The following is a 13,958-nucleotide window of genomic DNA, read 5'->3' on the forward strand; positions in this document are numbered from 1 at the left end:
ATGTTAATTGACTCCTCTTTCTCTGCTCATAGCCTACCAATTCTTGATTTTGAATTTATTGGGTAAAAGTTCATAAATCTTCCTGGCACACACATACACACAAATTACAAACACCATTATGGTTTGATGTAGCTGTTTTTTCCCACTATATAAATTTGCTGCCAGGGCAGCACATGCCTCTACAAGGATGGTGCCTGCTGTAAGTTTTAAACAAAGATACCAGGGAAAAACAAAGTAGAGAAGTCTTTTCAAGGGTATGCAAGAACAAGAGGAAAATGTATGTGCAGAGCCATGAGCCTGTGGGCTATGGTGTTCTGCCGAGTGTAACATTCTGCAAAGGCAATATTTTGACAGCATGTCAAAATGAGGTTCATCATCCTATTGGGTTCTTGGTGTGCTCTGGCTTTGGTTTTTTCCATATAGTTGTTTCATTGCCAGGTTAGGTACCACCATCAGTTCTCTGACATAAGGAAGTGACTCTCCATGGTAAGCTTAAAATTTTGGCAGCAACAATAACATTGAGGATAATACTTATAGTAAAGGTAAAGGTTCCCTTTGCACATATGCGCTAGTCGTTTCCTGCTCTAGGGGGTGCTGCTCATCTCTGTTTCAAAGCCGAAGAGCCAGCGCTTTCCAAAGATGTCTCCGTGGTCATGTGGCTAGCATGACTAAATGCCGAAGGCGCACGGAACGCTGTTACCTTCCCACCAAAGGTGGTTCCTATTTTTCTACCTGCATTTTTATGTGCTTTCGAACTGGTAGGTTGGCAGAAGCTGGGACAAGTAACGGGAGCTCACTCCGTTACACGAGGCTAGGAATTCGAACCGCTGAACTGCCGACCTTTCTGATCGACATACTCAGTGTCCTAGCCACTGAGCCACCGTGTCCCGCTTAATATTTATATTCATGGAGTATGTATCAAATGTGCTCAGGGTAGAAATATAGACTTATAATCACACATTTTACAGTCTCTAGAATGGACTAGGCAACTTGTGGTTCTCCAAATGCAACTGAAGTACCATTCTCAGCACCCCTAGAAAGTATGGACAATAGTGAGGCCAGATATCTGGAATGCCAGACATTGTCTATTGCAGATGTAGAAGTATGCATAATTTGTGCTTATTACTGTATATAAGGGATTCTACAAGTAAAAGCTGTTGCTGGATTGGAATAAAAGCTTCAGTTGTGAAGAAATTAAGCTTTTTAGAGAAATCTTAAAAATGAACTTGGATCTTCTGAACATATTTATGTTAAATATGATGGGAAAAATAAGACCAGTTCCTTGTAAAAGAGCATTATTATTACGGAATGATTTCATGCCTGTAAGAAGTTTCTGGTGTTTATTAGTACACGGCCAGATAATACATTGGTTGTTTATTTTAATTTGTTATTTTTGTACTGCATCTTCTCTCCAGTAACCTAGGGCACTCTTTCCTCCAGTATTTTTCCACAACAAACCAGTGGGAGAAGTTGAGCTGAAGGAGGGACTGGTCTCCAGTCTGGGGTGGAGATAAACCTGAACTTCAATCTCCTGGCTGTAGACCAACTTTCTAACCAAAGAAGACATCCTCATTCCTTGATGAAATGGGTGTATATTTAGCATACGTTTGATATTCTACTTGAATAAAAATTACGGTAATAGGAATTTCATTAATATTAACTGGTAAAATACCAGTTGGATTTTGTGCTAATTTTTTTAAAGAGTACAACCCAAATACTGCACGTGAGTTACAGTGTAACATTGCATAGTTTATATCGTTCTGTAATAATAATGTACTCTACGGTAGTAAGTATATACTAGATCTTAGCCAAAAGGCTGAGAAACAATACAGTAGTATTAATGAAGCAGGATTTGTCATAGATAAGAGGGTGATCATTTAAGCCTATTAATATAAATACCTTTATATGACACTAAGGAGGATCTTGCCATAATCTTCATTTGATGTTGGAAAAAGTCTATTGGCAATACTGTAGTTACCTCTAAATGGAAGAGTTGCTGTTACACTCCCGAAAAGAACAGAAGGTTGTGTTGAAATCAAAGAATGGGCTGAGGAGTAAATGATTGAGGGATTAGATAGCCTAGCAATTAGGAGCTGCATGCCTAATTAATTTTAACCCTTTCTGAGAATGTGGAGACAGGGCTTCTCTTGCTCTGATATCCTTCCTTGCCTAAGTCCTTTCCCAGTTTTATATCAGTTCTTTTTCCTTCTAGCACAGCTATCCCCTTCTCTGTTTTTATTTCCATTCTTGCTGCTTCTGCCTCCTGTTTTCCCCACAACTACAACTCTGTGAGCTGGATTGAGCTGAGAATGGCTGTGTGTGAATATGTGTAGGTTTGTATGCTTTCAGACAGACAGACAGACATAGATGGATGGATGGATGGATGGATGGATGGATGGATAGATAGATAGATAGATAGATAGATAGATAGATAGATAGATAGATAGATAAATAGATAGAGGACACAGTTCCCCCCCCCTATTCTTTGTTTTGGGGGGATTGTCTTTAATTTGCTTTTGGTTAAATATAGTTCCTGTTTTTTGTTCAATTTTTTCTCTTTCAAGTAATAACTTGTGCATTTACTATTAATTGTTTTGCTGTTAAGCTGATTTGGTAACTGACCCTAAATATGTGCAACTATTGGTAGTTTCCATTATTACAGCAATTTAATGAGTTATTTTAGGTTGCTGTAGATTCTTCTGTTTTTTCTTTCCCTTGCCTCTTTTTGCCCCCCCCTCTATATAAAATAAGACAACCTTTTCAAAGCTTTTTGAACATATACTCTGAAATAAACACAGTTATTATGGGTCTATCAAATAAACCCTTCTGTTTAAAAAATATGGTGAATATAATGAATCCTAGTCTATTCGCATTGTTGCAGCATGCAGCAGTATATTGTTAGGGACAATTTGCTGAATATGTAAACTGCTTAGAGAGGCTGTAAAACATTATGAAGGGGTATATAAATCTAAGTGCTATTGCTATTGCTCACTGTTGTAATTTGTTGGAAGCCAAGATAACATTTCCAAAGATTGTAGAGAGATTTGATAGTGAACACAGGGTTGGTGGGACATCCTTGTTTCTTGTTATTTCAGGTGCGTGTTTGTCCAATGGAATGTCTGCAATATTTATTATTACAGTTGTTATTTACAGATTGGGAAGACGGTACATCCTGTGGATCACAAGCACTGGACAGTTTATATTTGGCATTGCTGTGGCGTTCACGTTTAACTACAGCAGTTTTGTGATTGTCCGTTTCCTTCTTGCAATGGTAAGAATACAAGCTTATCTTCTTGAAAATATTTGCATTACTTTTTTTTAAAGCTGATGTTACAAAAAGTAGAAGTTGCTGCATTTCCCAACCAAGTTAAAACAGTGTTTAGAGTTTAAAAAAATTGTTTATTATGGATTTAATCCTATTAAGGTAAAATGCAATAAATAGAATAAAGATTACATTTTAGGCACTTTCCTTCAAAAAAAATAATAATGGACAGCATAGTTTAAGTGCTATAATATGGACATGGTCTCAATCCAACCAGAGTTAAGGGCAGAGTTGTTAAATTTTTTACTTCCTTTCTCCTAAATAAGGAATCTTAGATGATATTTCCCCTCCTATTTTATATATTCCTGTATTGTGCAAGAATTCAGGGACGTGAATGTGGGCTGTCTTATGCTTAAATCATTTTGCCTAACTTCTTTTCTATGGGGAAAGCTCTGTCCTGAGAAACTGATTGGCCAAAGTTCATCTGACAAATCTCATGACCATCAAATCTGAATCTGGACCCTGGTTCTCTGCCCTAGGTCCATGCAGTTATATTTTGCTACCTAGGCATCCTTTGGCTGGATTGTGTCCACATTAGTTTCCAGTATTTATTCAATTTAGATACCACCCACTTCACTTCTCATAATATCGTGCATGCTCACTATTATTGGTCCATTCATTACACAAGTCTGTGACTAAAAAGCTGTTTCATTATTTTCATCTAATGTCCATGCATTTTGGTGTGCTGAAAACAAATAAAATATTGAAAAAACTCCTAGGTGCCATGATTTGCCACAACATGCAAAATGGTCTTCAAATTTATCAATTTTTTTATTTTTTTGGCATTTTTTTATATTATGGGTTTTTAACCAAATTTAAAGTCCAAATTACTATTAATTAATTCACATAAGTGCATTTAAGATATAAAATGCCAAAAAAACCTTAAAGGGTTTGTCCGAGTTATGTAAAAAAAAATAGCACTGTAAATCTGATGGTCAGCAATATACACATAAGCTAAGCAAGTTTTAAGTCTATGCTTCTAATGGTAGAAGGAGTTAATCTTTCCTGAAGAATCCAGTGGGAGGGAGACACAGGGCAGATAGCAGCATCTCTGGTCAGTGCAGGGGGCGTGGCCAGCACTGTGATGTCTCATGTACAGACACAAAGCTGCTCTCTCCTGCATGCCACACTTGTGCATGAATCATCATCATGTTCTTGGTTCTAGGCTGTTCACACTTTTTCATCGCAATTCATGTTAGCTCATCATTCTTCAACCATTATGTTATGGCTCCGCAAAAGTGTATTAATTCGCCAGACAGTTTCTGTTTCATCTGTGGTGAATATACAGTGTTGAAGCAACAGCAGAATATTACAGACTTTGTGAAAAAAGTATACTTTGCATACTTTGGACTAAAAATTGGAGATCAAGATAAAGTTTGGGCGCCTCATAAAGTGTGCAAACGGTGTGTTGAGGACCTCCAAAACTGGTTCAAGGGTAAGAAAAAATCTTTCCGTTATGGAATTCCTATGGTATGGCGAGAGCAAAAGAACCATAGTGATGGCTTTTGTTCATGAGATTTGAAAGGGTTTAATTCCAAATGGAAGCATTCCATTTTATACCCCAATCTTCACTCAGCAATTCGTCCCATTCCCCATGGCACAGATATACCAGTACCCAAGCTCCCTGCTATCTTGGAAGACATACCTAGCTCCGATGAAGGTGAAGTCATACCTGAACCAGATGACGAATCAAGTTCTGATTTTGAAGATGATACAAGACCAAAATTGTTTTCTCAGGAGGAGAACAATGATTTGGTAAGAGACTTGAATCTTCCCAAAGATGCTGCTGAGTTACTCAAATCAAGGCTGAAAAGCAGGAATTATTGTTGCCAGGAGTGTCATCTTCATGGTCAAGACATCGTGAAAAGGAGTTCGTTCCTTACTTTGCCCAGGAAGACAAGTTGGTTTATTGCATCGACGTCGAAGGTCTGATGGGTCAATTTAAAATCCAATATGATTCAGAGCAATGGCGTCTTTTTATAGATTCTTCAAAAAGAAGTCTCAAAGTAGTTTTACTCCACAACGGTTTTTACGCTTCCATACCTGTAGGTCATTCTGTACGCTTGAAGGAAACCTACGAGAACTTGGAATTGGTTCTTTGTAAACTTAAATATGAAGACCATGGTTGGCAAGTGTGTGTGGACTTGAAGGTCTTGTGCATGCTGCTCGGACAACAAGCTGGGTATACCAAATACCCTTCTTTTCTGTGTCTAAGGGACAGTCGAGACCGACAAAATCACTGGACCAAGAAGAGTTGGCAGTCGAGGGTGCTAACAGTTGGTGAAAAAAATGTCCTCCGAGAAACTTTGGCACCTTCCCATAAAGTTCTTCTACCACCTCTCCACATAAAATTGGGATTGATGAAGAAATTTGTAAAATCACTTCCAAGAGATGGAGAATGCTTCAAATACTTGGTCACCAAGTTTCCATGCCTGTCGGAGGCAAAGTTGAAGGAAGGTGTGTTTGTCGGACCAGACATTAGAAGGCTTATAGTTGATCAAGAGTTTGTCAATACCATGACGGATCCTCAAAAAGAAGGGTGGATTACATTTAAAGAAGTCATACAGAAATTTTTAGGCAATAACAAAGATCCTCACTACAAAAAGATCGTCGGAAGAATGCTGAAAGCATTTCAAGCTTTAGGTTGCCTGATGAGTTTGAAAGTGCATTTCCTCCAGTCCCACCTTGACTACTTTCCTGAAAATTTGGGAGCTGTGAGTGAGGAACAAGGTGAACGATTCCACCAAGACATTAAAGAGATGGAAAGGAGATACAGGGAAAATGGAGCATTACAATGATGGCAGACTACTGTTGAATGCTTCAGAGAGACATTCCAGATGCTACTCACAAGCGTAAATGCACCAAGAGGAGCCTCACAAGGAAGAAGAATCGAGTTTAGTGTGTGTAGGTAAGCTCATTTCAGTTCAAAAAAGGATTTTCATGAAAATATTGTAATAAAACTTTAATTTTATAAGTCTATTTCCATTTATTTTGAGGTATTGCCTTATTTAACATAGTTACCTAAATTGTCAGGAAACGTGATGTTCTTTGATAAAATGGAGGTCATTTTCGGATTCAGCGCACCAAAAAACATGATTACGTGGAATAACCAAAACACCTCTCAAAAAAATTTTTTTTGCAGACCTGTGTATTGTAGCATCACTTTCCCTGTTAAGAAAGGTGCCTTCCTGTTTTGAGCATATACCATCCCTGACCACCATTTTTTTAATTACAAAAAAAAAAAAATCTTAGAGGGAGACTAGACTGAGCTATTTTCTTTTACCTGTCTTTTTCCCCCTTCTAGGTTTCAAGTGGCTACTTGGTGGTAGTGTTTGTTTATGTGACTGAATACACGGGCATCAAAGCCCGCACCTGGGCATCCATGCACATCCATGCTTTCTTTGCTGTGGGAATCATGATAGTGGCTCTTGTGGGCTACTTGACACGGATCTGGTGGGTCTATCAGATCTGCCTTTCTGTAGCAACTCTCCCATTTGTCTTGTGCTGCTGGATGCTCCCAGAGACACTTTTCTGGCTGCTCACAGAGGAAAGATATGAAGAAGCACAAAAATTAATTAATGTAATGGCAAGATGGAATAAAGTAAGCACTCCTTGTAAAATTGCTGAACTGTGCCCGATGCAAGATGATCTTATCAATAGCAGAATGGGGAATCATGACAGTTCTCCCATGAAGAAGCACAACGTCTTAGATCTATTCCGTAACTGGCACATCACAAGAAGGACCATTACAGTCTGGCTGATTTGGTTCACTGGGAGTTTAGGATATTATGTATTCTCCCTCAGTTCTGTGAACTTTGGAGGCAATGAATTTTTAAATCTGTTTCTCATAGGTAAATATTGCTTGATGTAACTTATTGCACTTGGAACAGAAATACAACCGTACATGTCCAGGGATTATCACTGTTGCTGGTTATTTCCAAGCCTAGGTCCATGCTAGGATGGTAGCCATTCCGTAAACTAACTTTACACAAATGGGTTAGTCAGATAATTGTGTAACTATGTGGTTCATGGAATACAAATAATTGTAATGAATAAAAATTTCAAGCAGGACTGGGGTCACTAGAAGAAGGTTGGAAGGGATAGCCTGGTCCTCTTATTAAGAACTTAAGAGTTCCTCATAAAGATTTGGTTTTCATTAAGACATCCCTTTTACATTGATATTGAGTCTTTATTGATTAGCCCTTGGGCCATATCAAAGTGCAAAGTTCCAGAAACAAATTATTACTAAAATTTGATAAAAGCAATATAAAATGGAATGTGATAAAATACAATTTAAAATGTTATTGGAATAAAATATGATGTAAAATGGAATTGGAATAAAATACAGTCTAAAATGAGATTGGAACAGAATACAATAACAAGATATAGATCAAATATGATAAAATTATATTATATTTATATTTATACATTTGGCCATGTATGGAGAAGTATAGTAAGCAAAAAATTCTCTCCATTTATTTACTGAAAAGCAATGCAACTAAATATCTCTGAACACACACACACACAAACACACCATATTCTCCTGCAAATAGTTTTTAATAGTAATTTTATTAAAAAGTACAATTACATAATGCTATGTGTGTAAGGTGACCAGATTTTCAGATTGGTAAAGAGGGACACCTTTGCCCGGGGGGGGGGGGGGGGCTTGATTAAAAAATTTATATGGAGCCGCAATGCAAAAATAGTATTGTAATATTATTTTTTATTTCAACATAACTACAATTACAAATATAAATTGTAACTGTTGCTAAAATCGGGACGTCTGGTCACCTTATATGTCCGTGACCCCCCCCCCACTTTTGGTGCAGTTTTTTCACCCTCCCCAGGCTCCAGAGGCTTTCTAGAAGCCTGGGGAGGGCAAAAACAGCCTCCCCCCCCCAAGAGGCCTTCCGGAGACTTCAGGAGCTTCCCTGAAGCCTCCGGAGGGTGAAAAATGGGCCTATGTGGAACCTGGAAATTTGGGAATTGTGACTTCCAGTTTGTCTGTAGGGCTGATTTTCAACCTCCAGAGGAAGGTTTTTTTACTATATTGCAGAGGAAATCATACTAACCCAGTGGTTATGATTCAGACAAGAGAAGGATCTTTAAATCTTCCTGGGCAATGTTCAAAGTGTACTTAGATACCTTCGATTGAAATTAGTGGGCCTCAAAATTGTTCAGTTTACATAGATTGTTCTTGTTATTTGGGATCATTCAGGATCAGCATATGAATACAAATCAATTGACATATTTAAAAGTGTTTTCCCTTCCACACTAAGTAAACATTGCAATATGACTCACCATTACAAAGTTATGTCCAAAGAAATGGTTGAGTCTTGAAGAGTTCCTTTCTTTAAAAACACACATTGTAGAGGTAAGAAAGATAGCCAATTTCCACCTCTCTGGAGCATCTTTCATCAGTGGCAAGTGCATTTCTGTAAATTGCATACAATATTTGCACTAACATTGTGAGATAGGCCAAATCTTGTTACTCCCATTTTGAGGATGAAAAAGAATGAGACATAGAGGCTTATCTGCCTATGTTAACTTCCCCCAACCCAATCTTAAAAATTTAATTCCAACTTCCATAATCCTCAGTCAGCATTTTTGTGGGGTAGGAATTATGGGACTTGGACCAATATGCTTAGAAAAAACAGTCAAAAAAGCAGGCTGAAAAACTCAACTTATATTTATTGGGGATATGAAACCATTTATGAAATGCAAGGACTTAAGACAATTGAATGAAAAAGAGCTATTTCTATTGGAAACAGAAAAACTGCAGGAAAGCATTAATGTTGTTGCATCTTTATGCTCTTAAGAACTTTCTAAAAAATACTAATTTTCTAACGGCAGGTGCTGTGGAGCTTCCAGCATATGCCATTGCCTGCCTGGGAATGGACAAAATAGGGCGAAGGAACACCTTGATCCCATTCCTCATCATGAGTGCAGTGATCTGTGGGATAGTGATGCTCATACCTCAGGTGAGTGACTCATGCCAAGATCTTATTGGATCTTATAGGATCACATTTGAGGTATTTCATTTGCAATGCTTTCTTGGTTTCCCATATTGAGCCAAAATAGTCCCTTGCCACTTGAAGTGAATTAACATTTCTTTGTCAATGTAATGTTCCTATGAACATGTTTACAGGGATCTTTAAAAATGAAATTGTAAAATCTTGCAAGAGCAGTTCAATTGCTAAACTTGTTGTAAATAGTTCTTCTAATGGCTGATGGCTTATGATGGTGTCTTTTATTAGTTTACAGTTTTGCTAGCTTATATAGTTCAAAAGACTTTGGGAGGGTTTTACAAGTCAAAATTGTAGACACTATAATAGAACAAAACACACACACTCACATACATACATATATTTGTGTTTTGTTCTATTATATATTTGTTACACACACACACACACATTCTCCCAGGATAGTCACTAATAAATCTTACTTAGGGTTGGGAATTTGGACAAATAAAACTGCCTTCAAGGATTTCTTATAAAAGAATGGTGTGTGTGTGTGTGTGTGTGTGTGTGACTTTACAGATTTCTGGAGATAATTAGTTCTGAAATATGGGGTTTATATGCGAGAAAACTAGAATCGAATAAAGAAAGACTGACTCTTGTCAGTTGTGAATTGGATAAACAACATGGATTCTTTATGTTTAGAAGTCTTACATGAATTCTGGTAAACAAGGATAAAATTAAATGTGAGTTCCATCTCCACATGCTTTACAAATTGCCTTTCTTCTTAATAGGATTTCAATACTCTGAGTATATCAGCAAACATGGCGGGAAAATTTGCAATAGGAATTGCATTTGGCCTTATCTATTTGTATACGGCAGAACTCTATCCAACAGTTGTACGGTAGGTTTTCCCCCCTCTTTACAGCTAGTGTTAACACTATTAATATATCAAGTACTTTATGGAAAATATTTTCTGTTGCAACAGTAGCTATGTAATTTTGACAATTCAAGTGAACAGTACCATTTTTGGTATTGTAGGTCCCTTGCTGTTGGAAGTGGGAGCATGATGTGCCGAGTTGGGAGTGTGGTTGCACCTTTCTGTGTCTATCTGTCAAGTGTTTGGATCTTCTTCCCACAGGTAGGTGCCATACCTAAGAGTAACACCCAACTAAAATGTACAACATTTTTTTTTAGAAGTCTGGGTCTGAGAACTACCAGCTGCTAAATTGATTTATCCTTCACTTGAAGGCTGGACTAATATGTACTTTTCTCTCTCGATGTTTTGTCTTCCCTAACCTTTATTTTTAGAGAGATAATTCTAGCTATGAAACATACAATGGTTAGACATGCAGTTCCACTGTAGATGTGATTTGAAGATTTAGTGTTTGGGAACATTTAACGTTACAACAGACATTTTCAAAATTGGCAACTTTAAATTGTGTGGACTTCAAGTCTCTTGGCTGGCTGGAGAATTCTGGGAGTTGAAGTCCATGCATCTTAATAGAGTAACAGAGATGGAAGGGACCTTGCAGGTCATCTAGTCCAACCCCCTGCCCAAGCAGGAGACCCTACATCTGCCTCTATCTAGGATTGAACTCACAACCTCTTGATTGTGAGGTGAGAGCTCCACCTCTAGGCCACAGCCCTGGGGGTTGACAAGTTTGAAAAACATTGCTATTGTATAGGCCCTTCATATCTTTGCACTGAGAATGTATTACTGATCATAACATGGATTATACTGGTGTGCTTTCAGCCATAGGACAAAGGTAACAGTGCCGACTTGTAGAATTAACTTTAGCAGAGATTAGGAAAGCCTCCAGCATGATGAGTTTTTGCTGGAAATTTAACTCTTTGTTTATCTTCCCTTGATTTTATTAGCTGCCACACATTTGGTAATTTATTTTAACATTGCTAGTTTAATCAGCTTTTGCTGTTCTTACATATGATTAAATTGGTATAATTATTGCCATTTTACTGAAACACAATATGAACAATTTGAAAAAGCTACATTATGATCATATTTTTAAACAACTGTTTCTACTGTCATAAAAATCCAAAGTAAATAAAGCAATGTAGGAAGAACATTAAAAAGCTTAAAGGAGAAAACTGATTTAGACATTGCATTGGAGCTGAGGCCGATGACTATTTGTGGTGGTTTAAGAGCAGATTAAAATACTTACTTTTAGCCAAAATTTTTAGATTTTTTTTTTTAAAGTTCAAAAGTTTCTTCAGCTGGGCTTTAATAGTTTGCATTGGACATAAACAGATAGTCCTAGACTTATAACCAATTGTTGACCAACTGTCCAAAATTACAATGGCATTGAAAAAAGTTAGTGGGCCTCACACTTACTGCATTAGTAGGATTTTGTTGATCACATGATCAAAATTTAGGCACTTGGCAATTGGCATGTACAGTATTTATGATTTTTGCAGCATCCCAGGATCATGTGATCTCTATTATGACCTTCCCAGCCAGTTTTGACATGCAAAGTCAATAGGGGAATCACTTAATATGATCACACGATTTACAAATGCAGCAATTCGCTTAACAATTGTGGCAAAAAAGGTTGCAAAATTGGGGAAGATTCATTTAACTGGCCTTGCTTAGCAACAAAAATTCTGGTCCCAGTTCTGGTTGTATAAAAGCCACCTAGAATTGTTAATGAGATTCTAGGTATCAGTATCCAAATATATAGTGGCAACAATAAATGCATTTCAGTGGTATAGTATTCTATTGCATTATCTCCCTTTCAGGCGAACATCCTCATTTGAATGCCATTTTCTTTCTTGTAGTTGATTGTTGGAATCATGGCCTTCTTGAGTGGTGTGTTAACACTGATGCTGCCAGAAACACTTGGAAAACCATTGACAAACACGTGGACAGAAGCTGCAGCGCTAGATGACCATGTCACCAAAAAAAGCCATTCAGAAAAATCTCTTCCAGCACAGAGTGATGCAACACTGGAGAAAATGGAAATGCTAAACCAAGGAGCATGTGGCACTGATTGATGAAATCATCCTTTTGGTTTTAGCCAGCTTGTGTGATTTTATCTGCAACATCCTAATAGACAGTCCATGGTGCCGTGTAACTGGAACATTTTTTTTTGCTTTCTCAAGAAGGGAGACATACAAACTAGTTCCTTGTTCAGGATACTTTTCTGAGTCAACTAGCTAGCAGATGGAGTAATGTGAATTATAATTTTTGAGACACACTCAGAGAAAAGGTTCTCTTTCAGAGTTCCTGTTGCTTTTTCTGCCTGCTTATTTTGAAAGCCTCTCTCAGAATTCCTTATATCAGCAGCAACCAGCATCAGAAGAAACAAAGTAGAAACTCATGATTTCAGGAAGAAGTATGGCAGTGCAGAAATATAGCAACTCACCTTGTATTGCAGTGATTTCTCTGTAAATGGAAGATGCAAGTTGCATTTTCTATTATTTTGTCTCCTTACCTAGCAATGCCATCAGTTAAGGAAAAGAAACAGGCATTCTATAACTTTCACGGACCCTGTCCTAGATATCAGCATTATGCAGATGGAAGAAAATACTGCCTCTTGATGTAGCTTTAATATGGTTGGAAGAACACAACTGAAATCAGATTATGTTAAAAGTAACACTCTTGAAAATATCTTAATAACTTGCACAATCTAGAAAATGTATATATTCTTCAATTCTTGTTACAAAATTGAACACCTCAGCAAATTTGGGGGAAAGGAGCCTAGGAACATTTTGAAGAAAACCTGCAGAGATTGTCAAGAAAACCAAGAACAAATGAAAACATAATATAATAAATCATAGAACTGGAAAATGGTATATACAGAAGGGGGCGGGGGAAACAAAGTCCAGTTGCTTTTTTAACAGCACCTTTGGAACAACCAGAATCTGGATGATTGAGAATCTCCATAGATATACATACAGAATTTTTTTTAAAAACACCAATTTTATGAGGTTAGGCTTTAGGTACTCCATAAGGACGGTTGTACTTTGTTTCATGACTGATGTTGCATGACAATTGCATGTATTCTGATACATCGTATTAATTCTGAGCAAAGACCTTTGGTGATTCTTCAGGGCTTTGCTAATTTAGTTCATTGTCTTATTCCTTCTGGAAGGGAAACAGAGGCTAATGGGTCAAACCAGTCCTTAAAACAACACTTTTTCTCCTGCTATCAACCCTCCATCAGCTTCTCCAGAATGAGCCAATGCTTTCTATCCTACCCTAACTCTCCTGGTTTTTTTGTGAGAGACCATGTTTGGCACTCTTGAAACTGGAGACAGGTATGTGTGGGTTTTCGCGCCTCTAAAAGCAAACCCACTTTCAATGTGGAACCCAAGGCTCCCATTACAAGTGCATGGAGGCAACAGAAAAAGGTCTAATGAAACAAATACATTAAAGCACTCTAATAATAAAAAGTATGTGCATTATGTTCAGCATCTACTCCAGCTTTTAATAATGTGTAGTGCACTGGCAATAGTATAAAACTAGTCTTTGACTTACAACCATTTGTCTTGTGACCATTTGAAGTTACAACGGCACTGAAAACAGTGACTTATGAGGGGTTTCCCCACTTATGACCATTGCAGTATCCCCATGGTCACGTCAACAAAATTTGGATACTTGACAACTGGCATGTATGTGTGACACTTGCAGTGTCTTGGGGTCATGTGATCACCTTTTG

General features: G+C 37.6%; 1 protein-coding gene across 1 annotated transcript in view; it reads left to right on the plus strand.

The window, feature by feature from the left end:
• SLC22A16 (solute carrier family 22 member 16) overlaps positions 1–13,202 on the plus strand; it is a 28,472-nt gene extending 15,270 nt beyond the window's left edge. The window contains exons 3-8 of the mRNA XM_087718649.1: positions 3,154–3,271; positions 6,627–7,173; positions 9,176–9,303; positions 10,074–10,183; positions 10,321–10,420; positions 12,076–13,202. Coding sequence (XP_087574775.1) covers positions 3,154–3,271; positions 6,627–7,173; positions 9,176–9,303; positions 10,074–10,183; positions 10,321–10,420; positions 12,076–12,291 — 1,219 coding nt within the window. The 3' untranslated portion in view covers positions 12,292–13,202. The remainder of the gene's footprint in view (positions 1–3,153; positions 3,272–6,626; positions 7,174–9,175; positions 9,304–10,073; positions 10,184–10,320; positions 10,421–12,075) is intronic.
• The last annotated feature ends 756 nt before the right edge of the window (positions 13,203–13,958 follow it).

Source organism: Thamnophis sirtalis, unplaced genomic scaffold (assembly GCF_051295495.1).
Source record: "Thamnophis sirtalis isolate CommonGarterSnake01/CBP01778 unplaced genomic scaffold, rThaSir2_p1.2 scaffold_6, whole genome shotgun sequence".
Lineage (NCBI taxonomy): Eukaryota > Metazoa > Chordata > Lepidosauria > Squamata > Natricidae > Thamnophis > Thamnophis sirtalis.